Genomic DNA, 24,436 nt, shown 5'->3' on the forward strand with positions numbered 1-24,436 from the left:
AAATAACAAGAAATAAGCTTTATAATTTAAAAAATCTTCTCATTTTTAATTAACAGCATTTACTTGCGCTTTTACTTTCAATACTTAAATAAATTTAATACAATAAATTACTTTTAATAAATATTCTAACAGGTGACATTAACCTCTACCAAAGTCATTTTCTGGTAGGATATCTGTACTTTTACTCAAGTATGCCTTTCAGGTACTTCATACACCAGCGTGCGTTAGTGACGTACCTAAACTAACTTGCCTGGCGTACGTTTGAAACTCATATTTCAGGGAAGAGACATTGCCCGTTCAGCAGAGGAATGTAAAAAAAAAAAAACCTCTCAAGTGACAAACTTTGCACAGATAAGTCTGTATAGTCAAGGTCAGACATTTTTAGTAGGCATAAACTTTTTAATGGAGGGGGAACTAACATTTTTCTGTGGGATATATGAGAAACTGCACATGAGAATTCTATTTTAAGGGATGATTTTCTGATGTATACAGCAAGTTCTGTGTTAAAATAGCCTCCAATGGCTGAAAATCTGCCACGTTCGCTTTTGTCGTCAAGAGACAGAATTGTTATGCACAGTGCGCGTGGAAAATAAGTGCACAGAATACAGACAACCGCAGATAACAAATGTAAACGTGACTGGATTATATAGATCTGAGTTGCATTTTAATGAAGCGTTTAAATTAGATTTTTTTTTTAAACAACAAATGTACATTGTGCGCATGTCTTGCTTCAGCACATGTACTTACTTCAACATATGTACGCCGTCTGGGGTGGTGGGCTGATTGAAGCGTCTCATATAGTCGTGCATCTCCGGAAAGCTCTTCTTCATGTAATCCTCGGCGCTGCTCTCCCTCACTGTCCCGAAACGGAAGCCCAGAGACGGATGGTGAAGCTGAGGACACAGGGAGACATAAGTGGTGGTCGAGGTGATAAAAAAGGAGAGAAAGGAGGGTGGATATCATGATGGGGTGCATATCAAACTCAGTGAAGCCCTGAACTCCCTACAGGCTTTAGGGATATGGAAAGTGATAATCCTTAACAAATAATTCCACTCTATACTCATTAGCCCGTCCTTGTGTCAGATTAGTTTGTGTATACATGTGGGTCTGTATATGTGTGTGGGGCGCTGACATGCATGCAGCTGCAAGTTTGTGTCCTTGCATTCAGTCTGACCTTGTCGTCATGTATTCCCGAGACCTGCTCGAAGGTCTTCTCCCCGACCATGACTGCAGCGAGGTTGGCGGTGTAGCTAGACAGCACCAGTAAGCAGAAGATGGCCCAAAGGTTCATCAGGAAGCGCCCGGTCCAGCATTTAGGAGTCTGCAGAATGGAGATGCACGCAAAGAGAGATTGTTTGTCTTTGTCTAATTATTAAAATAATTAGCAGATCAAAAAAAGGAGAAAAAAAATAGGAGATCTAAAAATAACCAGGCTAAAAACTGAATAATGTCATGGTGTCAAGACAGAAATGAAACAGACTGACAACAAGGAGGAAACTCAGATAACAAAAATTCTACAGGGGTTGTGTTACGATTGAAAAAACAAATGTGTGCGGAAACGCAGAGCCTCCCGAGGCTCTCAACCTGCCTCCCTCTCACTCTCATCCTCCTTAAAAATAACAATTTAACCCAGAGTATGCGTAATCAAGTTAATCAAAACAGACCCGAAGAGGAGCTATCGCAGAGGAGGAAAAAAAATATAACAAAGTGTGACTGTTTTTGAGGCACATCAGAAATATCTTTCCATGAAATTGCCTGCCTAGGGGAATGAATCCACCTGAACACTGTGATCATTTATTTATTCCTCCAATTAAAATCCACTTAACTGAAAAAAGGAGATGAATTTCTAGTGTTTTAAAGGCTTGGGATTAATGAGGCATTAATTATACAAACAAGGTTGTAACCCATTATTACCGAGGTGTTCGGTATGTTTTCAACTCTTTGCATAATTAGTGGGTGAATTGAAAAGGGAGAAGGGGCGTGCACAATACGAGGGGATATTCTTTAGTAGTATTGTTTTTGGGGAGAAGAAATGTGGACCAGGCTAGACAAAAACAGGCTCCTAATTTCTTGTCTGTAACAGTGAATTTCAAAAGCTGAAATGACAACTGTTGCTGGCAGATTTCATCAGTGGTAGCTCGCTAATTAAGCTAACATTAGTCCCATGAGCTGGATGAAGACACTGTCTACAACTGACATCTTTCCAGCCGTCTAGTGCGGTTCATTTTCAGGAAAAAAGTAAGATCAGACTATCATCCCATTCTAACACAACACTGTTTGACAGTTTAGCTTACACACTATTAACACAATGGGCTTTAACTTTAACAATTAGGAGAGAAACGGCGTAATGATGACGACTCACTGGTATGTTTGGCAAACTTAAAACTATCAGGTAACATTGGCTGGGTTTGCTTAAGTGTTACAATGTGCAATTGATCGCAAAATCAAAATTGTATATATTTCAATTAAATCTCATTTAAAACACAGTTTGCCTCAAAGGGCTTTACAGACCCTCACATCGCCTAAGGATAAACTCCCCCCCAAAAACCCTGTAACGGGGGTAAAAAAAATGGAAGAAACCTCAGGAAGAGCGGCTGAGGAGGGATCCCTCTTCCACCTGAAGTGCTATTTATCACTCTATACTGTTTCGGTCTCTGAATGTCGGAGATATCAGCCAGAGAGATGTCTGCATCTGTGGATGAGAGGCTCGTTAACGCCATCTTTCTCAGCAGAGAAGTAATGTTTGTTAGCTCAGTAGTGATAGATGAGCAAACGTTATGCATGCTTCCTTCAATGTGGTGATTTGTTTAGCAGGCACAGTTTGGTAAAAACATGGCCTGTGTCAGGATTTTTCAGTCCCAGTTGTAAGGGGAGGCTTGACCAACACACAAAATTATTTCCATGACTTCAGAGTTACTTTATAACAGAGGGGTCGTTGTTTGTTTTTTCAGTAAATGCAGCTATTGCACGCAGCCCATTCGATATAAATGTAGTTTTTAATTAAAACTGGCCAAAGAATATTCAACAAAATAGCCATAGGCCAAAAAAAGTGACCATAAGGTGATGACAAAACACGTGCTAAGGTGGAAGATTTCAGCACTGGACAGAGCCCATGCAGCCTCAGTTAATAACAACACATGTATCCAAAATGTTAAAAGAAGAAGAAGAAGTGAATTAATTCCATATGTATAATCAAACAACTGGGAATTTGGTTACAATGTTTCAGATGAAATGGCCATCACAAAGTCAGAAATGAATTATTAATAACAACCGAAGTGCAGCCATAACAAGAAGTGCAACGCCTTTAGCCTGCACCTGTAAGCTGTGCACACAGATACAAGAGGCCAGGAATTGGTTATTAATTTTTATATGAAATATAATATAAAAATATGAAAATGTATGAGCGGGCTTAAATGGGGGCTACGCAAAATTTTGACACGGTTATAGCACCTCCTTGCCCTGGTGTCCTGCCTGGGTTGAAAGAAAATAGTTCCTAAATGAAACAGCTCAGAACAAGGTCTGTGGATTATTTTGAGTAACTGGGTCATGATTTAAAAAGGTTCTTTCAAATTTAATTTCTTTTTGTGTGCTTTCTCTGCGGCCCATATTTCCAACACTTGGCAACTCACACAGACACAATCTAAATTGATAAATAGCACTAACAGGTCAGAGGAAAAATACGTATTCATGATTTGGGGCTGAACCTACACAGCTGCGATGTTACCCTCTGCTAGTATCCAGGGCTAGCTTCCACATAGTAGGTAAATGCCTCACAGTGAATGTGCAAGTCTTAAACACATAAAAAAAAAAAAAATACATAACCTAAAATGCCACAAACTGTTAATTAATAATACACTCCTTGGCCGTGGAAGTAACGCTCAGTTTAGACTGTATAATAGATAGTAAGCTAGTAGCTTCGCATGCAACTTTTTAAGGAAAACTCTATTTCTTGCATTTTTTCTCTTTTGTCTTAAACAGAACAAAAATAGGTTCTTTATTTGATTTATTCATTTGGAGGACTTTCAAAATGGCTCAAATCGAATTAAATCCAAACGCTACAATAAAGGTGACTCTGGGGAAATAAGCTATTATTAGCCGTTCAGCAATCGATTTACTTGCCCACTGTCCTCCCCACAGCCCAAATAAATGTGACTTTTTGGCTCTGACCCAGCATGCAAAGGTTCAGAGCGTTGCTCAAGGGCATTTTAACAGGTCAGACAGCTGCTAATAGACAAAAACCTGTTAACTGACACATTGCCAGTTGCCAGGATCAAATCTTTGACCTTTCAATTATGGGAAGGTCTCTCTAATCACTTGGCCTCTGTTCCACACAAGTGAATTGCACTGGTTCCTTTAGGGACAATGTGCGAATGAAGAAGTATTATAATGGTGTGCATACTCACTCAGAGGAGATACAGGAATAATTTAGGCAAATGGTGTTTCAGGTATTTATCAGAATGTGCTGCATGAAAATTTGAAGAGCAAGCATAACTTTTCATAATGATGGATTTTGGCACCATGTGCTGCTGTTTAAAAAACAAAGAAAGCAGAGGACAGTTTTTCATCGACGTCGTGGTCGGGTGTGTGTGTGTGGCGGTGTGAAGCCATCCGTCAAATATGACAGGTCTCTGAAGAATGCTGTTACGTCAAAGGTACATTCAATCTTTTTTATGTTTTTATACAAAAAATTACATGAAAATAAGGGGAGTTTTTTTTTTTAACCACAGTTTTTCTTCTTGCTACATATCTTTAAGTGGACAGATTTGTCTTCACTGATCACATTACTCTCTCATACTGGCTTTCCAACTGTGCCCACCCACGTGCCCTCTCCCCTTCACATCATTCGCTGCCCGCCCACCTCCGTGTCACCCTCATTCTGATGCCTTTCGCAGCTTGCCCACTTACCCTTTAAACCCTGTCTCGCCATCTTTGCGTCAACCTTCTTATTACCTTCTTTTTGAAGCCCATTTCCTGCTTTGCACTCTTACCTTTCCACCCCCCATGGCCTTCTTCTCCCCTACCTTCTTGTCTTCAACTTTGAGTCTGACTACTTTGGGGAGTTAACCTCGACTCGCTCCCGCTTTTTCCACCTTCATCCATCGCCATAACTCCTTCAATCTCTGTCGGCCCACTTACCCTTTCCCCTCTCCCTCCCAGTATGTGCATTATCCTCCCTGTACCTCTCTACTTCATCACTGCCTACCTTCTTAACCTCTCCTCTATCAATCTTTCCCCCTCCCTGGCCATTTCTATCATCTTTCTTCCTTCCCCCCTCCAACTTCCTCTTTCGACTCACCCTCACTGTTGGTGTACTCTTAATAATAATGCACATCCCCTCCCCCTTTCCTTTTCTTGGCAATTTCTACTCCCCGCCCCACCCTGCATGATGCCTATTTATCACGCAGAGGGGAGCTACTTTACCTTGGTGGCGACAGTACGTCCAAACAGTATGGCGTAGCAGAGATTGAGGGCGGAGGAGTAGGAGAACACGCGCAGCCTGTTCCTGCCGTGGGGCGTCATGCCGAAGGGGCTGTTCCACTCGTACAAGGTGAGGAAGAGAGCGGTGAGGTGCAGCGTGACGAAAATACCAACCCACATGGACCAATGAAGAGGCCACATGAAGGCTCCGATAGGGGCTGCAGTGTCCCGGCTCCGAACCTGGTAGGTCAAAAAGAGAAAAATGTGCAAAAAAGGGTTTGATGGAGTCTCTCTGCAAGAATTACATGTATTTTGTGATAAATTGTGATTTTAATTAAACCTCCAGTTTGTAGGCGTTTTTAAGAATTGTTTTTGGAGATTTTTGCATTTATGCTCGTTTTTGGGGGGTGATTTTTGCCTTGTACTTTTATTCCTGTGCATACTCTTATTTTACGTGCAATTTTCTCTTTTTTTATGATGCAAGTGCAATACAAGCAGGTCCATATAGCTTTTCCTGCCCAGGTTTACGTGTATTTATCCTAGTCTTTTATTTTCATTCTGTTTGACCTCCACTCAGGTAGTGTACATGAATTTTGTTGTATATACCTGTACAATGACAATAAAGGTATCCTGATTCTGATAATTGGTAGGACAGCTGCATAGACAGGAAAGGTGGGAAAGAGTGGTGTGATTACATGCAGCAAAGGGTCATGGGTGAAGATTGAACCCAGCTGCTGCAAAGGCCTCCTATATGAGCGCACACTCCACCAGGTGAGCTGTATAGGTCGCCCTCAGTTTGTAGGATCCTGTCACCTTCCTAAAGGCAGCAGAGCGGCATCAAAAGGTTTGTTTTTTGTTTGTCTGTTTTTTTAGATTTTTTAAAAATCATGGCATATTAAGACTATGAGTAAGCAAAAATAAAAAGGCAGCGACTGGCAGCGCTGCTCTTGACTTTCACATTATTCTTTGGTACATGGAACTATAGACATACAGGCAGCAGCACCTTCTGCTAAGAAGTGGTTAATTTAGAGCTCACACTAACCTAATCCCACACAGTCTCTGGCTTTTGCTTGATACCCAGTGTCCGCAAAAAAATGTTGGTGCACATTTTCGATCCATCGCTTGCACATTAGCTTGTTCACTGTATTATGTGAATGTCTCTGTCATGCAGTCTGATTGTCCCACTGAGCCCTCTTCAAACTTTTAAACATAATATGGGGAAAACAACAACAAAAAAAGAAGCTGGAGTCGGGTATAGCCATACATATTATTATTGTTTGCTAGCCAAGTTGTTGTGTTGATTTCTTATTAGCTTGTTTTTGTTAGTAATAACTACAATCAATATATAATAATAATTTCTGCGTGTGGGGGTCCTGGGCTTGCCCAGGGTTCTAAATGTGTTAGATCCGGCACTGATCTTGTCTGAAAACTTCTCTTAAACCCTCCTAGGCATAATTACTTTTTATAAAATTGCATTCATTGTTTTTATTTGTGCTATTCATCATATCGTAAGGGCAAGAAATCATTTTTTCATATGGAACCGTATTGTCAGATCATATTAAGCACTGCAGTTTGTCAGCCACAGAGGGAGATGTTAACAAATCAAAGAATACTGTATCTGCAGCATGTCAGAGGACGGCCTTTCAAATTGCCTCTCAGACTCATTATGCACTCTAAACTGCCTTTCATTTTGAACCTTCGTAATTGTCCACCAAAAACTCAGCAAACTAATTATTCACAACTAATGATCCTGCGTTCCTCACCAGAAGACTGAGTGAGCGGGACATAAGGGTGAAATTAAGCAGTTGCACACCATATCGTCAAATCATACTGAGTGTCAGACAGAGAGAGAGAGAGAGAGAGAGAGAGAGATTGACAAATCAAAGAAACACAGAAGACTGCAACGCTGCTACTGACTCTCAATGCAGTATATTTTCAGGACATGCCCCGTGCCTTCCACAATCATTAAAACACAAACTCAAAACTCCATAAAACTAATGATGACTTCAAGCAATCGTACCAGAATGCCCAGGCTGGTGGAGTAGAAGGGCGAGGTGAAATCGATGACTCTGCTCCTGGCAGAGTTGATGGAGAAGGAGGTGACAGCCATGTCAGCGGTTCCGCTCAGCAGGTCCCCGACCAGTCCCGTCCACCGTCCCGTCCCGCTCAATGCGCCGTACTTCCCGTCTCCCACAATATAAAGGTCAAAGGTAAAACCCATGTCCTCTGCCAGTTTCTCCAGCAAGTCAATGCAGTACCCATAGCAGCACTTTCTCAGGTCCTCCGGTAGTTCTGAAAGAAAATAAGTGACGATAATGTGAAAGAAATCCATACCAATCAGCCAAAACATTAAAGCCGCTAACAGGTGAAGTTGAGTTGTTATAATGCAATGTTCTGCTTGGAAACATTAAGTTCTGGCATTCTTGACACGCACCACCCACCCACATGGTATTGGTACTCCTCGATGGCAGTGGGTGCCCCACAATACACAATGCCACACAGCAAAACTGCTCAAGAATGGGCTGATGAAAACAAACAAGACCCTAGGCCAGGGATATTCAACTTGCTTTGCCCGGGGGGGCGCTTCCAAAATGACAGGAGGCCAAGGGACAGACGCAGCATCCCCACACAGATTGGGTGAACGCGGAATCGAGGGTATTTGGGACTTAAAACATCTGTTGTGGGGTACAGGGATCATCTCCTAGCACCTCCTTTGAAAAACAAGCTCTATTTTGGTACTTTTCATACACTCTGGCATTGTATTTAAGTGAAAGCAATAAAAAATGCCAGTCTTTTTTCATTGTGAATCAGAAGTTAACTGAGGGGCCACACGGTACTCTATCAAGGGCCACATTTGGCCAACAGGCAGAAAGTAAAGTAGCACTGCTCTAGGCATCGACCTGGCCTCCAAATTCACCAGATCCGAATGCGATTGAGCATCTATACTATAGATGCTCAATCCTATAGATTCTATAGGATGTGCCAGTGCCCCATTTAGCAAGCCACAGGACGTAAAGGATTCTATGCCAGCGCACTGGTGCTGGAGAGTCCATGCCTCGACTGGTCAGAGCCAAGTCCGATCCTTGTTCGGGCTTCTGACCTGTTGAGGCATGGACACGGGACCTCTGGTGTACCACCACGTCACACAAGTGCTCAACAGGACTTAGATCTGGCTAATTTGTAGGCTAGGTTGACACCTTGGGCCCTTTGTCACAATCCTCGGGGTTATTCCTGGGAAGTTTTTGCAGTGTGGCATGGTGCATTTCCCTGCTCAGGGGGCCACTGCAATTGGCCGAAAATGTAATGCCTAGGCTGCTGCTATTTAAAAAATAAAAAATGTGGCAGAGTTTATTCATTTCTTTTAAATGATTAATTATATAAATATACTTTAGCTTGTCAGTATTTAAAATAAAAGTTTCAGATGAATTAGAGCTGGCAGCAGTGGTGTTCAGCCTTCAGTCAGTCTGCAGTCGGTCCCACAGAGTCAGCACACTGCCAGCTGTGAGAGAGAGAGAGCGCTCACCGATGCAACCTGTTACAAAATATATTATTTTCTCACATTTATTATATATTTTAGCTGATTATATGTGGCAAATACTTAGATGTTCGTCAGAATATGGTCTCGTAACAATTCTTGGACTTTCCCTTTGCTGCACAGCTGACTCAAATTTACGCCGAGACATGATGCGAGATGAGATTGTAGTGCTCACATCCACACTAATAAATGCCAACCTTATACCCAGTTTTTTTTGTCTGACATTTGCTTCATAAATGAGGTATGTATGCTATGGAAGTGCAGGGGCTGCATTACTGGGAATTTGTTCTGTTGAGTGTGGATCATGGAAAATATTCATGGACTCAAACAAGGACACTTGTGCATATGTGTTTTCAATTACCACTGTGCCTTAGGTAAGAATAAATTACTCACACTAAGCCTGGGCTAATAAAATATAACAACCCTTGAACTTGGTAAAGGAAGTTAAGAAAAGGCAAGATGGACAGGCTATAATATACATTTTTACACTTTCCGACGTTTTTGCCATTTTGATATTTCTGGCAAACCTCTTTTTTGCAAACTCAGTCGATGAAAATTCAACAGTATGCCAATTGCTCTCAGAACTTGGCACAAAGGTCTGCACTTGCTCTGCCCAAGTGTCAGAATATGGAATTTTGTGAGTTCCTATGTCATCCTTGATAAAAATTTCGATTAGCTGTCTCCCGTTTGCCATCTGCAGATTCAAGTCAAACAAAGTTAAGATGCCTTTGTTTTTGCTGCTATACAACAGGCTGCCTGTATAGGTGGCCAATGGTCTCCTTCGTAAGAGATGTGGTACCTGGTATTTCTTTGACATGGCAGTCTTGATCTCTTATTGATTTAATGCCTTTATCCCTCTTCATGAATCCCTGAATCATTTATCTCTCTTCATGGAGCAGAGCTGCAGCTGTAGAGCTAAGCCCTTGACATTGCACCTGGTATATTTTTGAAATGGACTGACCAGCCGTGATCCTTTATTGATTTTACTTCTAAAATTCACTTCAATCTTGAGGAGTAGCAGTGGAGAAGTGGCCAGTGATACGGCAGTGAGATCTAAGCCAAGACATCTAAAAGTGCACGCAAGAGCAGCTTTGAGTTTTCATAAATTAGAACAGATGCCTCCCGCAAGTTAAAGTGTTTTTTGAGCAATATTACAGGAGTTTAACAACAGACCAGTGCATCACCACTACAATATTCAAGGACAAATGCTGGAACAGAACTCACCGATACCCTCCCAGTCTGCAACTGTAGTGTTTGGGTTGTGCAGCTGGTTGAAGAGGTTATGGATCAAGTCGGACCGGTTGGTTCTGGGGTCCAGGCAGAGCTGACCAGCTGGACACAATCCGTCCTCATCCACCTCCCGCGTGAAGACAAACGGGTGTTCCACCAGTGTCACCACCCTCAGGCGGTGTCCCTCAACGGAAACTCCGGGCCTCCAGCGTTCTCCAGCATTACCGTCCCCCTGGCCGTCCCCTCCCCTAACCCCAGCTCCGAGACCTTGTCCCTGGCTGCTCCCGAACCCTCCAACCAGTCCCAGGACCCCGCCTTCGAGCTCCAGCCTGCCCCGGGTCCACTGGCCAACAGTCACCCAGGCCGGCTGGCCGAGGGCACCCCTCTTCAGGCTCCAGACATGGAAGAGCTGGGAGGAGAGGACCCGAGAGAGGCCAGCGTCCACCTGGATCAAGCCTGTGGCCCCAGTGAAGGAAGTGTTGGAGAGAAACCTGAGAACACAGAGACAAACAGATAATAAGTCAGAATGTTTACGATGCTAGAAAAAGTACAATTATTGTGTTAGTCAAACTAAAATTGGACTTTTGAAGTAAATGTAAACATGATAGTCCGACCTAAATCGTACTAAGTTGAATTTCTCAAAGTTGGACTCACACACCTAGATAATGTAGTTGGAGGTTGATTTATTCCTTCATGTTTACGCCTCAATAGGACCTGAACTGGCCTAGGCGCCCTGCACGTGCTCCATACTCCCTGCCCCAGACTTTAACCGAACAGCATAAATTTGTAGAAGAAAGACAGCAAAGAGTAGAGCAGTGGTTCCCAGCAGTTCAGGACTGAGTCAAGTTTGTAAAAAAACAAAACACACTTTATTTTGAAGTACAGTGAATTTCCGGTACAGAGTTTTCTTTTGAAGTGTCGTTTCTATTTATCTTTTACAGCATGTTTTGTTTCTTTGTGTCCTCAGCCAAAGTGTTGATTACATTTTGTTAAATCAAATCAAATAAGTGGTCATTTAAGATGAATGGACCTCTAAACTAATGACTAAAGACAAATCTGGACCCTCTGACTGGACCAGATGGGAACCAGTGGCGTAGAGTATGTACAAAATGTACAGCACTGAAAACTTATCCATGTTATCACTGTTCGACATGCAACCTGTTTGCCACTTTTCAATTTGTTTGGTATGTGACGTAATAAGTTAACTGGAAGACGGTCCACTAGCAGTTAGCTGAAAGGAGGCACATTGCCACCTACCGGAGTGGCAATGTGCCTTCAATAAATCAATTCTTCCCCAGTGCTTGTATACTTGGCATGTAAATGTACAGAGAGAGAGACAAGTAAAATCCAGTTTTTAAAAAACAGCCTGCAGTAATACACACCACTAAACTGGCCAGATGTAAAAGAAATAAGTAGAAAAAAAAAGGGGGGAAAAAGTTCAAATGATGGTGCAGACGGTCATGGTCTGGTTGTGGAGCTTAAGCAAGTCTAGTCTCAGATGGGTAATTGCATCTCCCAGAAAGTCATAATTAAAAGTTAATGCAGTGCAGTGAGGGTCTCCTCCTATCTGCCAGTCCATACAGACAGTCATTGCCATTCGTCTCACTTGCCTGGCGGCCCCACACTGGTCTTCACGGCGGAATAAATTAGGAAGAGCAATCCCCATTCGCACATAAATCTGCCCTGGCCTCTTGAACCACACAGGGATTGTTAGCTCACGTCTTAGCATTTGATCATGTGGACATGGTCAGGTGATGTCTCAATGTGAAGGCATACAAGTACTGTTTGATCGTGTCTTGATTAGTGGGGGATTGTCAGGAGGTCATTGTATATGGTGGTGGTGGGGGGGTTGTTTAAATGTTAAAGTATGCAGGGATCACTGCATTCAACGTGCGTGTTGAACCGTGCAGTGACTGTTGATTACGTCTGGGTCAAGGCTAGAAATGGCAAGTTTTCCTTCCTGTTAATGGAATAGGAGGGTAAAGCCGTAGCCTCTTTCTCAGAGCAGAAAAATAGCTTTTCCCTTTTGCTCTTTGTTTTATTCTCTCCTCTCTCTATCTCCCTTTCTCATCTTTCCAAAGTTATATGTTGAATTGATGAGCATAGAAGTGAGCTGGAGAACTTTTTCCATTAAATATGGGATATGCGAGGGAAAATGAAAAGATTAAATTGATCATGAGGGTCATTAAACTCACCTCCAAGCCTTGGCTGGACCAAAGCCCGTCCGTGTGCACCCCACAGAGGGTGATACGACACGTGAATGTATGCAAAATTTTGTGTATTCTGCTTGCGCCCCTCTTGATTACCCTCTTTCTTCACACTGCGATTTACATCAGCAGCATAATATCAATTTATAAACCCATTCCACGTGCTATAACTCTAAAGAGCTGATTAAAAATGCCTCTGATTTGAAAGTCATTCTCATCCCATTGCACGTTAACTTATGTTTCCTCATCAGCAGCTCCCTCTGTCTCCGTGACCATAAAGCGGAAGTGCTAGCCTTGCCTTGAGCTGAAATCACTCATGGTAATAGTTCGGCTGAATCATCATATCCCATAGACAGCAGATTCATCAAGCCAACCCACTCCAGACTCATATACTATACTGTAATGGCTGTGGCTGGACGCAAAAAAAATTAACCATAGGTTTTCACTTCACATCTCCTATCTGGGCAGAGAAGTGCAACGCCCCCGTTTCCCGCAGTTTTTTTGACATTTTTGGATCCGTGCCCAGAGATGGGAGTGTAAGATAGGGAGTGTGTGAGATAATACAGAGATAAGAGCAAGGGTGTGAAAAGTACAACGCGCTTTTAAGCACCGCCGCCTTTTAGCTACGGGTTGTGTTTGTGTTGCATCGGGCCAGAGGCTGCATTTAAAGAATGACTGTGGATGTCAAAGTCGGGTTGATAAGTCGGCCAAGTGGTGTCAGAGAAGGATGGGTTCCTCTCACTAACACCTGGCCCCAGTTTACACACTCAGAAAGTAAATGTCAGCAGAGTGGCCGGTAAATGATGACTCTATAAGAGAGTCCCAGGCATGTGTCTCACTCCGTTATCGCTCCATCTCTTTTACTTTGTGGGAAAGTTTACTCCCTCTGTCTTTGTCTGTCTGTCTGGGATGATACGCAGCTTGCTTGTTTCAATGGTTTTAATCTCTTCGGGGGAGATGGAATCAGCGTGGCAGCTGTGTCGAGTGAGATGGCACTGACTGGCAGATCTCACTCTGATAACCACAACGCTCCATCTATTTCTCAGCCCTCTCTCTGTTGTTTTTTCTTCTCCTCCCGCGCACTCTTTCCCACACAAGTTTCTCCTTCCTTTTCTTTGACTTTATTCCTATTTTCCTTCAGCTGTTTCCTACTTCCCCCGACTTTCATCTATCTGTTTGTCCTCTTTCTCTGCAATGTATTTTTGGGAATAAGCACCGAGGGATCCTTTGATTTCTGGACATTCGGAAGAACAACATCAAAAGTGGTTAGTTTCTCATATTTTCATTGTGGCTTTGTCCTCATTGGTCCAACGCTTTGAATCTGAAACAGTAACGCTTTGCTTTTTTCGCTCTTGTCCTCCCCCACACCTTCGTCTCTTTCTTATATCTCCAGACGTACGCTCTCTCTCCCTGCCCTCCTCGCTCTGTCTCTAGGGCATTGAGCTGTTAATTGCCTTTTCCATGTGGAAGTCTCTTACTTCCTTCAGCTTTGTTAGGGCCCTCAGAGCGATGGCATGCCTGGCTGTTGCAGGGGAGGGATAAGAATCGGGGAGTACACTGGAGGGCATGAAGTCTAACTGGACCGGTATGAATAGTGCGATAGACCGACCTGTTTTATCAGCCTCTCACAGGCCAGAAACAAAGGTCACTGACACTATATTGGGGGAGGACTCTATTATAAATAGTCTATTCTGATAGTCTAGACTTTGTCCTAATTGGCCCTCCATTGAATTGACTTTCCCCAGTGTCCTGATGAAGTTTGAGCCAGTTTAAAAGCATTACGTATTGTTTTCTTTATTGTTCAAAGTATGGCAAGACTTTGAGTGTCCAGCCAAACATTTAGGCACAGTGGTGCTCTGCTAACATCAGCACTCTAATATGCTCACACAAGGCGGGCTTCCATTACAGATTTGCACAAAACTTAAAGCAATATTTTTGAAATGTTAATAAAACACAATCGTGAAATGACTGCTTTTCCACTGAGTGATTTTACGCGACTTCTCCTCTCGTGGTAACATTCCAAGAAGCACGGCGACTGATTTTTAAAACATAAACAGGTTTATTTCTATTGCAGCCCCCGCAGTAGCCGTCATTATTTTCAGGTGAAGGTGACACGGGCATGTTATGGGAGCAATAACGGAAAGGCAAGCACCTTCCAAGTGGGACACATATGAGGGATTCGGGGGAGGTTAAAGTTTTTTTTCAGAATGGATACAGTATCACAAAACATAATCTCTCCATTCTCAAGTGTATCGATATTTTCTTACAGCCCTTACATAATATTCACCATGGCTACCATCTTAGTTTAGTGTGTACGCATGCTATGATTCACTAATTAGCCCTAAACAAAAGGTGTTATTGAGGCTGATGGGAATGTAATTATTTTTGGCTATTCGATCATAAACCAAAGTATCAGACTAGTTAAAAATTTGACCTGATGATGGTGCTACATGGAAGAATTAAGGGATCAGCAAAGATAATACAATTTATTCAGAGTAGAACATGAATACTTAATTTCGTGGCAATTGCTTGAAAAGTCATTTGATTACCATATACCATAAGCTTTCATACTTGGGGTCCATTACTATCTGTACACATTGTTAAATCAAGCCAGCTAATAATTGTTGAAATAGTTTTTTCTGGACCACAGAGTTGGACGGACTGCAATTCAATCACATTACACTTAATCAACTTGTTCTAACTTTAATAATGAATGTCCGATAATACTGCTTTGTAACCCAACTCCCACTCCACTTGTTTTAGCCTCTGGCCTTCCATGCCAAATTGTTTTGGCATCCCAGTGCTCAACTTAACTGCAGAAGGAGGCAACGCTGTGAAAATCCAGCTTGTGATTATGTGGGTGGTGTTGATGATCACTCTCAGCTGGCAGGCACCGTGTGTGTTCAATATTTGCTGTGGGGCCCGGCTCAAACCACAAATCCTTCTCTCACCAGTACCACATGACCACAGAAGTTAGATACATGCTGTTTTATCCAGTGTACCGTTATAAAATATCTGAGTCAACCGGCAGAGCGGAGATACTTAACTCTGGAGTGAGTTTACGGCGTCGGGCTTCAGTGCGTCACTCAGTATCTGCCACTTAAGAAGGGTTGTAATGCATGCAAGTTTTTTTTCAGTTTGCTGTATACAAATGTGAGGATTATTTTTTTCTGCTTTAAGTGATTTTTGGTTTAATATGTATTCCAACATGTTTTTTTAAATGTGTGTGTGCACGCGTTATCACCGACCGCACCTTGACAGAACCTGTGAAAGCTGTCAGAGGCCCTTTTAAACGCTGCAGGGATTGAAGCAGCAGCTACGGCGAAGACGAGCAGACAAAACTCTCTGGTGTCAGTCTGTGAATCTGTATGCCATAAAGACTTCCTCCCCACCCCGAGTATGACAGCGCTATTCAGAAGGAGCCACCCCCACGGTGCAGAGGACAGGCAAGGGCAACAACCAGAGCGTACAGTACCACAAGCGGAGCCAGCAACTCCTCATAAAAATGCCAAAGTGTCAGTCAGAAAGATAACGAGCTCGCAGACATTAAGTGGTGTGACCCGAGGAATTTAATTGCAGCTTGTCACCGTCTTCCATACATCACTTGGTAATTTAAATGTGTATACTTTTGGGACCAAGCTTGAAGCATTTTGAAGGGACCAGGAGGCATTAAGGCTGGCCGGCCAATTGGCTGCAGGGGTTAAAAAGAGTATTTGTGGTCCCATGCTGACCAGACCACTACTTCTCCCATGTTGCCTAAAGCAATATATTTAATTTTTGGAAGAGGAAAAGTTTCTCTGTCGTCTACTCTGCTGAAGTTTTGTCGAACAAACTCTACCAGCTGCGGGGTACTGCTCTAGAACTGACCTCCTCCTGACCTTTAGCAAAGTGCCACAAAACTAATATTTCTCTTTTTAATTTTGTTGGTTGACCTAAAATACACAAGATATTTGAAAAGTGCATTCTGTCACAGAAAAAGGTCATACTAAAAGTGTTGACAATAAGATGTGCGGTATTCAGGGGTAACAGGGACACGACTGGAATAATTTCTTCCACTGGCAGAAGGCCATGGGCTACTTAACAACATGGTCCCAAAAACCAGCAAGAAAAAAGTTATAAAAATATCACCTGATAATAAGTGAAAACACACACACACACACACACACACACACACACACACATTTTTCTCCAGTTTTTGATAATTTTCCGCTAATTCCCGCCTTTTCAGGTCAATTTCTTTGTCACCTTCTACTGATTTCTTGCAATTTGTGGGACATTTCTTGCTGATTGGTCAGTGCCTTTCTCCCCCATGTTTTTGAAAGAAATCAAACAAACTGTCTCAGGTTTCAAAGGGTTAAGTAGCTTGCGAGACGCATTTGAACACAGCACAAGAAAAGTGATGTCAAACCAAATTTTAAAGGGTTCAGCTAGAAACTGCTGGAGGTAAACACTAACATATGCTTCTTTGTAACTTGGGTGAAGTGACCTTTTTATTTAATGTGCATAGAGAGAACATGTGTGCGCTTACCTGGTCAGATATTGTCCTGAAGACGGCAGCTCGTGTCTGTTTGGTTTATTGTAACAATTCACCATGTTCTGAATCAGCGCCAGGTCTGGCCTGACCATAGTCGCCGCAGCCACCGCACGGCCAATCAACTGCAAAGCATCCCGGATGTAGAAGCTGATTGGCTTGCGGCCCACCTCTCCGTACGCTAACAATCCAAGGGGACCTCCTAGAGTGTGGAGTGAATCTGGAGACAAGGGGTATCCCATGATCCATTGCAATGCTGGTAGTGTTGGGGCGAGGCGCTGTGCGGCTCGCAGGACAGAGGAGAGACACTCGGGGTCAGATCCCAAGAGGAGAACGGAGGAGATGGGCGAGGGGGAGCGCAGGAAACGAGTGGACAGGATCTTCAAAGCCTCCTCTTCCCTCTGATCCTCCTTCTTCTCCTCGCTGGTCTCCCCCCTTCTGTCCCCGCCTCCGGAGATGAGGGTCAGGTTGATGATGTCCCACAAATGCCAGTTAGCACCGCTGTGTGCCTGCAGGTGAGACAGCAACCCGTCACCCCCTTCCTCCCATCCAGGGCAGATCACAGCTGCTCCTCCCCAGCTGCCTTCCCCCCGGCTCCCTCTGTCCCTGTCTCCTTCTCTCCCCTGCAGGACCGCCAGCAGCAGGCTGCCCAGGGTGGACGGAGGCACACGGGCCGACATCTGCAGATGGTATCGGTTCTATCAGAGAGGACAGGAAGGAGGATGGGGAGGAGTTGAAAGAAAAAAGAGAGAGAAAGACAAAAAAAGAGAAGAGAGAAAGTTAGTGGGATCATAAAAGTAAAACTAGATATAAGTCACGCGGTTGAATCCCTCAGAGCACCAGTCCAGTGACGCTTACAGTTTACATTCATGTCTGTGAAAACACGGGTGCTTCTCACACATCTTCCCTCCTGCTGCATAAAAGATCTATACAATCACTATTTAAAGGTGGAAACCCAAGGTCTTTGAGTTATGGCCCAAAACATGTTGTATGAGGTCACCGTGACCTTTACCTTTGACCTCTGACCACCAGATTCTAATCAGTTTATTCTTTTAGTCCAAGTCCAATTTATGCCAAATTTGAGGAGACTACCTCAAGGCCATCTTCAGATACCGCATCCACGAAAATGGGATGGATGCAAGGTCACTGTGACCTTGACCTTTCAACACTAAATTCTAATCAGCTCATTATTGAATCCAAGTGAATGTTTGTGTCAGATTTGAATAAATTCCCTCAATGTGTTCTTGAGAAATTGTTTTCAGATGAATGCAAGGTCACCATTACCTTGACCTTTGACCAACAAAATCGAAACAGTTCATCCTTGAGTCCACTCAAATGTTTGTGATAAATCTAAGGAAGTTCCCTCAAGGTGTTCTTGAGTTATGGATTTCACAATAACGAGATGAATGGTAGGTCACTGTGACCTTGACCTTTGACCATCAAATGAGATTATCCTTGAGTCCACTTGAATGTTTGTGCCAAATGTGAAATGAAAAAAACACCATCCTCAAGGTTTTCATGAGATATTGTGTTCACAAGAATGAGACAGATGAGGTCACAGGGACCTTGACCTTTGAGTAGGGTTGGAAATTAGAATAAGCCAAATGCTGGTAAAATATGCAAGTGGCTGCTAAATTTGCTTCACTCACCAGCCAAAAAAAGCTATGATAATGTATGAAGTGGCTGGTAGATTTTGGTACCCATCAGCCACAGTGGCAGGTGGACAAAAAAAGTTTATTTTCAACCCTGTTTTTGACCACCAAAATCTAATCAGCTCATTGTTGAGTCCAAATAAATGTTTGTGTCAAATCTGAAGAAATTCCCTCATGATGTTCTTCAGATATCACATTCACAAAAATGTGCCGGCTAGCCAGAGAACCCAAAAACATGATGCCTCCAGCCTCGGCTATCGCCGATGTAGAGGCATAATGATGGAGGGGCGAACAAAAAGGGGAGAGAAGAAAGGGAGAAGAGAAAACAAAACAGAGATTAATAGATATCGCCAAACCCCAACACCTCCGGGCTGAATGACATAAAATCACATTAAACGCAGCTTTTATGAGTGCCAGAGCACTGCAAAACAATCCCTGTTGCTGCAGTAATTCACCACAACACTGATCAGAAACAATCAGTCACATTTGTTCATTATCTCTCCCTCTGAATGAGGAGAGCCGTGCTGAAACAAACAAGGAGTCAATGATTCGCATCTAATCTGCAACATCACAGTTGGCTTGGCAAGACAACAGTAGCATCCACAGTTCATCCAGAAGCCCACATTTCCAAACCCCACTGAAAACACTGGCTTGTTTCATACTGTTCCAAAATGGATAACACTGTTGTCCTTGAATGCAGCTCACAGATGGACCTTCCCCCTCCTTCCTTTGGGGCTTCTATCCATTTTTCATCCTATCAGCGCTCCAGGCAAGGTTGAGGGGGGAGACCGCTTTTATATAGAGAGCCCATAGAGAGCCCATAGCTTAACATGACTTAAGATTTGCACTTCCTCTTTGAACTGAGATGATAGGTATGCACTACACACTAAGCTCATCTCTTGCACAGATGCATACATATTTTCAGCATCTGTATAACATATGCAGAAGTGCAGGTGCACACACACCAGAAACATTAATTAAATCTGCACATGCACTGTAAATGCATGCAGGTGAATACAGTATGCATAGAAAAATGTCTGGAGTACACACTCACAGACATGTTTGTCTGAAGATGAGAAATCTAAACCCACCCCGGACCCCGCAGGCACTCATTCAAATGGAAATATCCCACCCGGGAGTACAAAGTAAACAGAGGGACCCTCTGCTGAAAGTCCTTGAGTCCCTTAAGAGAGTAAGAAAAAAAACTATTTGACTGAAGTCTGCAAAGACATGGATGAATTAATGCAGCGTATGTATTTATCCTCCTGAGAGGGGCTCGGAGTGTGTGTGAGGGGACAAGTGAAAATAGGCCTTTTCGTTTGAACTCAATGGGGGGCCACAAAGGTAATGGTGGCAGAGTGCGTGGGGGCTGTTGGTGAGACGGCGGCGGGCGGGTGGCACAGAGAAATTGAGATAGGAGGAAGGTGCCGGCTACAGGTGTGAGCGTTATTCAGGATATTACTGTCAGGAAATGAAACTAACATCATGCATATTTCGTCAAAGGGCCCCGAGAGCCTAAAATGTGACGATAGAAGATCAGAAAAGAGCCTGAGGGCAGCTGGAGGAATTAGCATGTAAAAATATATCTGCTCTTATTTCAAATTGCTCTGGGTAAGATCCATCTATGCCATCAACTCTTTAAATATTAATGTATGGCAAAATGTTAATGTTATGTTGCAGAGTAAAGTATGCATTAAAAAAGGGGAAAGGCACAAAAATGAAACATTGGGCTTAATCCAAGAAACGATATCCAAACAAATTTTCTCTTATTTTTTCTCGTATCCACGATTTGTTCTTATTTTGCTAGCATCCATTGGTTTTTGTGATTCATCAATGTTTTCGTATTTTTGCTCTTTTCTTAGATGAGTAAACATTTTACGAGTGGTCAAGAGCACTCTTACCAAGACGAGAGATAAACATCTCATTTTCACAGACCACAATTTGTTACCCTGCGCAAGGAAAATACGTTTTTTTAAAAACTGCATGAACTTCTTACAAATCAAATTTAGATACATTTTCAGAATTATTATAATGACTGGATTATTAAATCTCAGGGCTGAAAACATACAAACATACTTATATACTTAATGCACTGATTCCAATTATTGTAATTTCAGTTACCGATCATCCCTCTGCTGACCAGTGTTAGAATATAACTAAGTACATTTACTCAAGTACAAATCTGAGGATTTTTTACTTGAGTATTTCAATGTCATGTCGCCTTCTACTTCTACTCCACTACTATTATAAGATACCTACTTGACAAATTCTGTCAAATTCTGTGAACCATAATAAAGTGCAGCTAAAACAATTAGTCGACTTATCAGAAAATTAATTGCCAACTATTTTTATAATCGTGTATATAATTTTTTCATACAAAAAAACATTTCATGGTTCCAGCTCCTCATATATACTGTGTATATGAGGACTTCCTGTTTTCCATTTTAATTATTTAGATTTATTACATTATGATTTATTACATAACATACATTTAAAGCTTCTGCATACATACTTTAAGTTTATTTTTCATCAGTTTCACTACTGCTGTTCTTCGTACAGCATTTTTTGGTGTCATGTCTCCAGTCTTAGCCATGTGCCAGAGCCTTTGCACACAGCACAAAAGCTGCCTTGCACACGGAGCAAAACCTGTTTAGGGGCGTTACCTATACTAATAGGTGACTAATGATCGAGTGGGATTCAGCATTGAGCACATCTAGGTAAGAGCAAATTTGGATGGTTAAGACCATTTGGTGCATCTGAAGTTGACTTCTCTTATATTTTGTCTTACCAGAAAATTAAGAACAAAATATAATAGAGAATATTGCTGCATGAGGCCCACTGGGTGTGCATTATGTACAAAAAGCTGTAAGTCATGTTCCGAGTGAATGCAGCTTGTTAGAAAACCAGAGGCAGAATCTTACATAATATATCATTGTCAAATTAATTGTAATAATGATCATCAGCGGTACATCCCACAGCTGTGTCAGCTGTTTCGTACCAGCGTTACTTTATTATTTCTCTTGCACTGACAATTACGGCTAACTTGCTTGACTTTTAGAGAGATTCTTTTACAATTTCATTTACATTTGAGGCGTTTAGCCGGCGCTCTTATCCAGAGCGACTCACAATGAGCACAGCGGTAGAATTACTTCAAGAGTGGGGACGTGAGTATAATAATAAGAGCGAGCCGGAGCGTTGTAGAAGTTGTATTTGGAGTTGGTGCTGTTAGGAGAGAAAGCAAATTAGAGTGGATGGAGGAGGCAGATGTGGGAGCTGTGTGATGTGATTCTGAGGAGATAAGATGATATGAGGCTTTGAGTAAAAGGCACGAGTTCCAGTCCATAGGATTGGGAAGCACTCTGCTGTTTTGAGTGGAGGAGGAAGGATTTATTCAGAAATTCTGTGGGCAATCAAACGTGACAAACACCAAAGTGGACCCAGTGAAACTTTTAAAAAAGCACATAACTGGAGTTATTGCCTATTACAACCGCAGTGCCTCCTCGACTGCATTTGAATGTTTTGGCACAATTAATTCCAGTGATATATTAGAGCAATAACTCCTAAGGGAGCATTTTCTGCTGTGCCTTTAGGTGCAAATGTGATGTACAGCACTTTCGAAAAAAAAAAAAACCTTGTTTAAAGTAATTTACTTTAAAGGGAAATTTCAGTGGTTTTCTGCCAGGATCCTATTTTCCCATGTTTTTGTGTCTAAGTGACTAATGGGAAGAACACTGTTTAAAATTAGTCCGGTATTCAGGATTAGCGCTGCTGCCGGGTGAATGTGAAACAGGCTGCAATGCAATCTTCCAGGCAATGACGCACCATGATGTACGTCCAATAAGATTGCTTGTTTTTGCCGCTGACAGGCTCAGCTTATTATTATAATTGTTTGACAAAGAAATTAAAGGTTTTTCTTAAGCTTTTGTTTGATCTGGTCTGTTTGTTACTTTCTTGCTGTAACAACTCAAACGGCAAAACTCCAAAACTACACACCTCGTTCAGTGAGACTTGGATAAGCACAATGGCTAACCCTAACCCAAACTGACCAGATCAAGAGAAAGGGAAACAAAAACATTTTGTATCTTTGTCAGATCAATCTGAGCCTTTCGAAGCCAAAACACCCCCTTTGTAGATGTACACCGACAGCATGTATTTCCCTGAAAAGTTAGTTATTTTGATTGTTTTGAACTCAAATAACAGCGCTGGACTATTCCACGATTGAATTTGGCATGAATGTTAGTTATAGTAGCTGCATGGCTAGTCAATTCATCTAATGATTACTCTAAATTAGCAAGTTAAGAAGCAAGTTAAGTTACATTTGTTGCAGCTATTTCATTCAATTAAATAGCATAAGGTGAATAAATGTTACCATAAGTAATGTGAATCCATGAGCAGGTTTCATACCTCAGTCATAACACCTCTCAGCATTATCAAAGTGCATCTTTTGTTATTGTTTTGATTGAGACACAGAAGAAGAAATTACACACTGTACATTTAAAACTTAAAAAAAATCATTTAGTAATTAATTTTTACCTTTTATATCTTATCTCTTTTCTCTTATTGTAAATATGTATCCTTTATTATGTTTTTATATTTTATTGCTCTGTTAAGCACTTTGAATTGCCCTGTTGTATTAAATGTGATATATATAAAAAGTTGCCTTGCCTATTTCTTTTGTTTACATTAACATTTTAAACACTTATAATATGATTTTAAACTGTCTGTACAAAGAGTTTGACATGCTGCTGATTACTGTTTTACCAACTGACATTATTTTGGTTTTAATTTCCTTAAATTTACCTCAGATTTGTGAGATATTCCACTGTTTGGCAACAGTTTGTCATGTTGTGACAATAACTCTTTAAACCACAATCAACTGTCTGTTTTCATCAATTTTCAATTAGCAGTGAAAGTCAGCCTTCACGCTTGATATTAGTCATGATTTGACATTTATCATGATAATCGCTGATATCGAATGATAGGAAAACTTTTATAGCGATGACATTTTTGGCTTTATCGCCCAGCTCTATGTGGAGCTGCTGTTGGACTGAGAGAGAGCCGACACCTGTTTGCCTGTTTGTCTTTTGTTGAGAACTGCTGGGCTGTGCTCAGATAGACATCAGCGCAGAATGAAAAAATGCAGCCACCTCATTCATTTAAATGAGGGCAGTGATGCAGCAGGGGCGCCAACGGGGATGACTCTGGCAAAAAAATGCACTGTGGTCCGCAAAAAAAAAAAAGTTTAACTTTGCTCAACTTTTGAGGGAAAGCAAACATTCCTAGGAGATAAAACTACAAGAGAACTATGGGAAGTCTTTGACTAAACACTGTTATGGACTGTTTCGCTGGAATTACATTGACAGGCAACAGCTCGGGTCCACTTCCTGTCATTTAACCATGAGCTACCTCTTGATGCTAACTCATGCTTCACCCCAAACAGCCGCTGCCAGCCAGCCCCTATTTCTTTCCTTTAGTCATGATTCACGACTTTTACACACATACACCCCCGCACCTTACGTTTTGTATGAACACTAATAAAGAGCCGTTTCCCACTCATTCTCAAAAACAGGCTGAAACGATCTTTAATCAAACAATAACTCTAATCCTACATGAAGCATCCTAAAGAATTTCAGTGTAACAAGAAGAATGAAATCCCTGCCAGTCATCACTCCAGCTTAATCCTGCATGTCTTCAAAATAAGATGGCAGCATTAGCGTTTATCCCTGTGACACATCGGATATAATGTATGTGTTTAATGTATGTCTGCATACTTGCGAGAACGACAGATCTTTGAGTCCGCTGAGGCTGTCTGAATGAATTCGTGTTTGTTTTTGACATCCTGTGCTATTGCCTTGGGTCCGGG

At 42.1% G+C, this 24,436-nt stretch overlaps 1 protein-coding gene across 2 annotated transcripts in view; it reads right to left on the reverse strand.

Annotated features, from left to right (window-relative positions):
• LOC121954046 (glutamate receptor ionotropic, NMDA 3B-like) overlaps nucleotides 1-24,436 on the reverse strand; it is a 116,807-nt gene that overhangs the window by 42,656 nt on the left and 49,715 nt on the right. For both annotated transcript variants that reach the window (XR_015778628.1, XM_042501367.2), the window contains exons 2-7: nucleotides 16,919-17,619; nucleotides 10,178-10,674; nucleotides 7,439-7,710; nucleotides 5,422-5,658; nucleotides 1,175-1,321; nucleotides 748-893 (exon numbers count right to left, since the gene is read on the reverse strand). Coding sequence is in view for 1 of the 2 variants with exons in the window: in XM_042501367.2 (XP_042357301.2) it covers nucleotides 748-893; nucleotides 1,175-1,321; nucleotides 5,422-5,658; nucleotides 7,439-7,710; nucleotides 10,178-10,674; nucleotides 16,919-17,619 (2,000 nt within the window). In the remaining variant the exon portion in view is untranslated. The remainder of the gene's footprint in view (nucleotides 1-747; nucleotides 894-1,174; nucleotides 1,322-5,421; nucleotides 5,659-7,438; nucleotides 7,711-10,177; nucleotides 10,675-16,918; nucleotides 17,620-24,436) is intronic.

This window comes from Plectropomus leopardus, chromosome 14 (assembly GCF_026936395.1).
Source record: "Plectropomus leopardus strain MGB_pleo_1.0 chromosome 14, ASM2693639v1, whole genome shotgun sequence".
In the NCBI taxonomy this organism is placed as follows: domain Eukaryota; kingdom Metazoa; phylum Chordata; class Actinopteri; order Perciformes; family Serranidae; genus Plectropomus; species Plectropomus leopardus.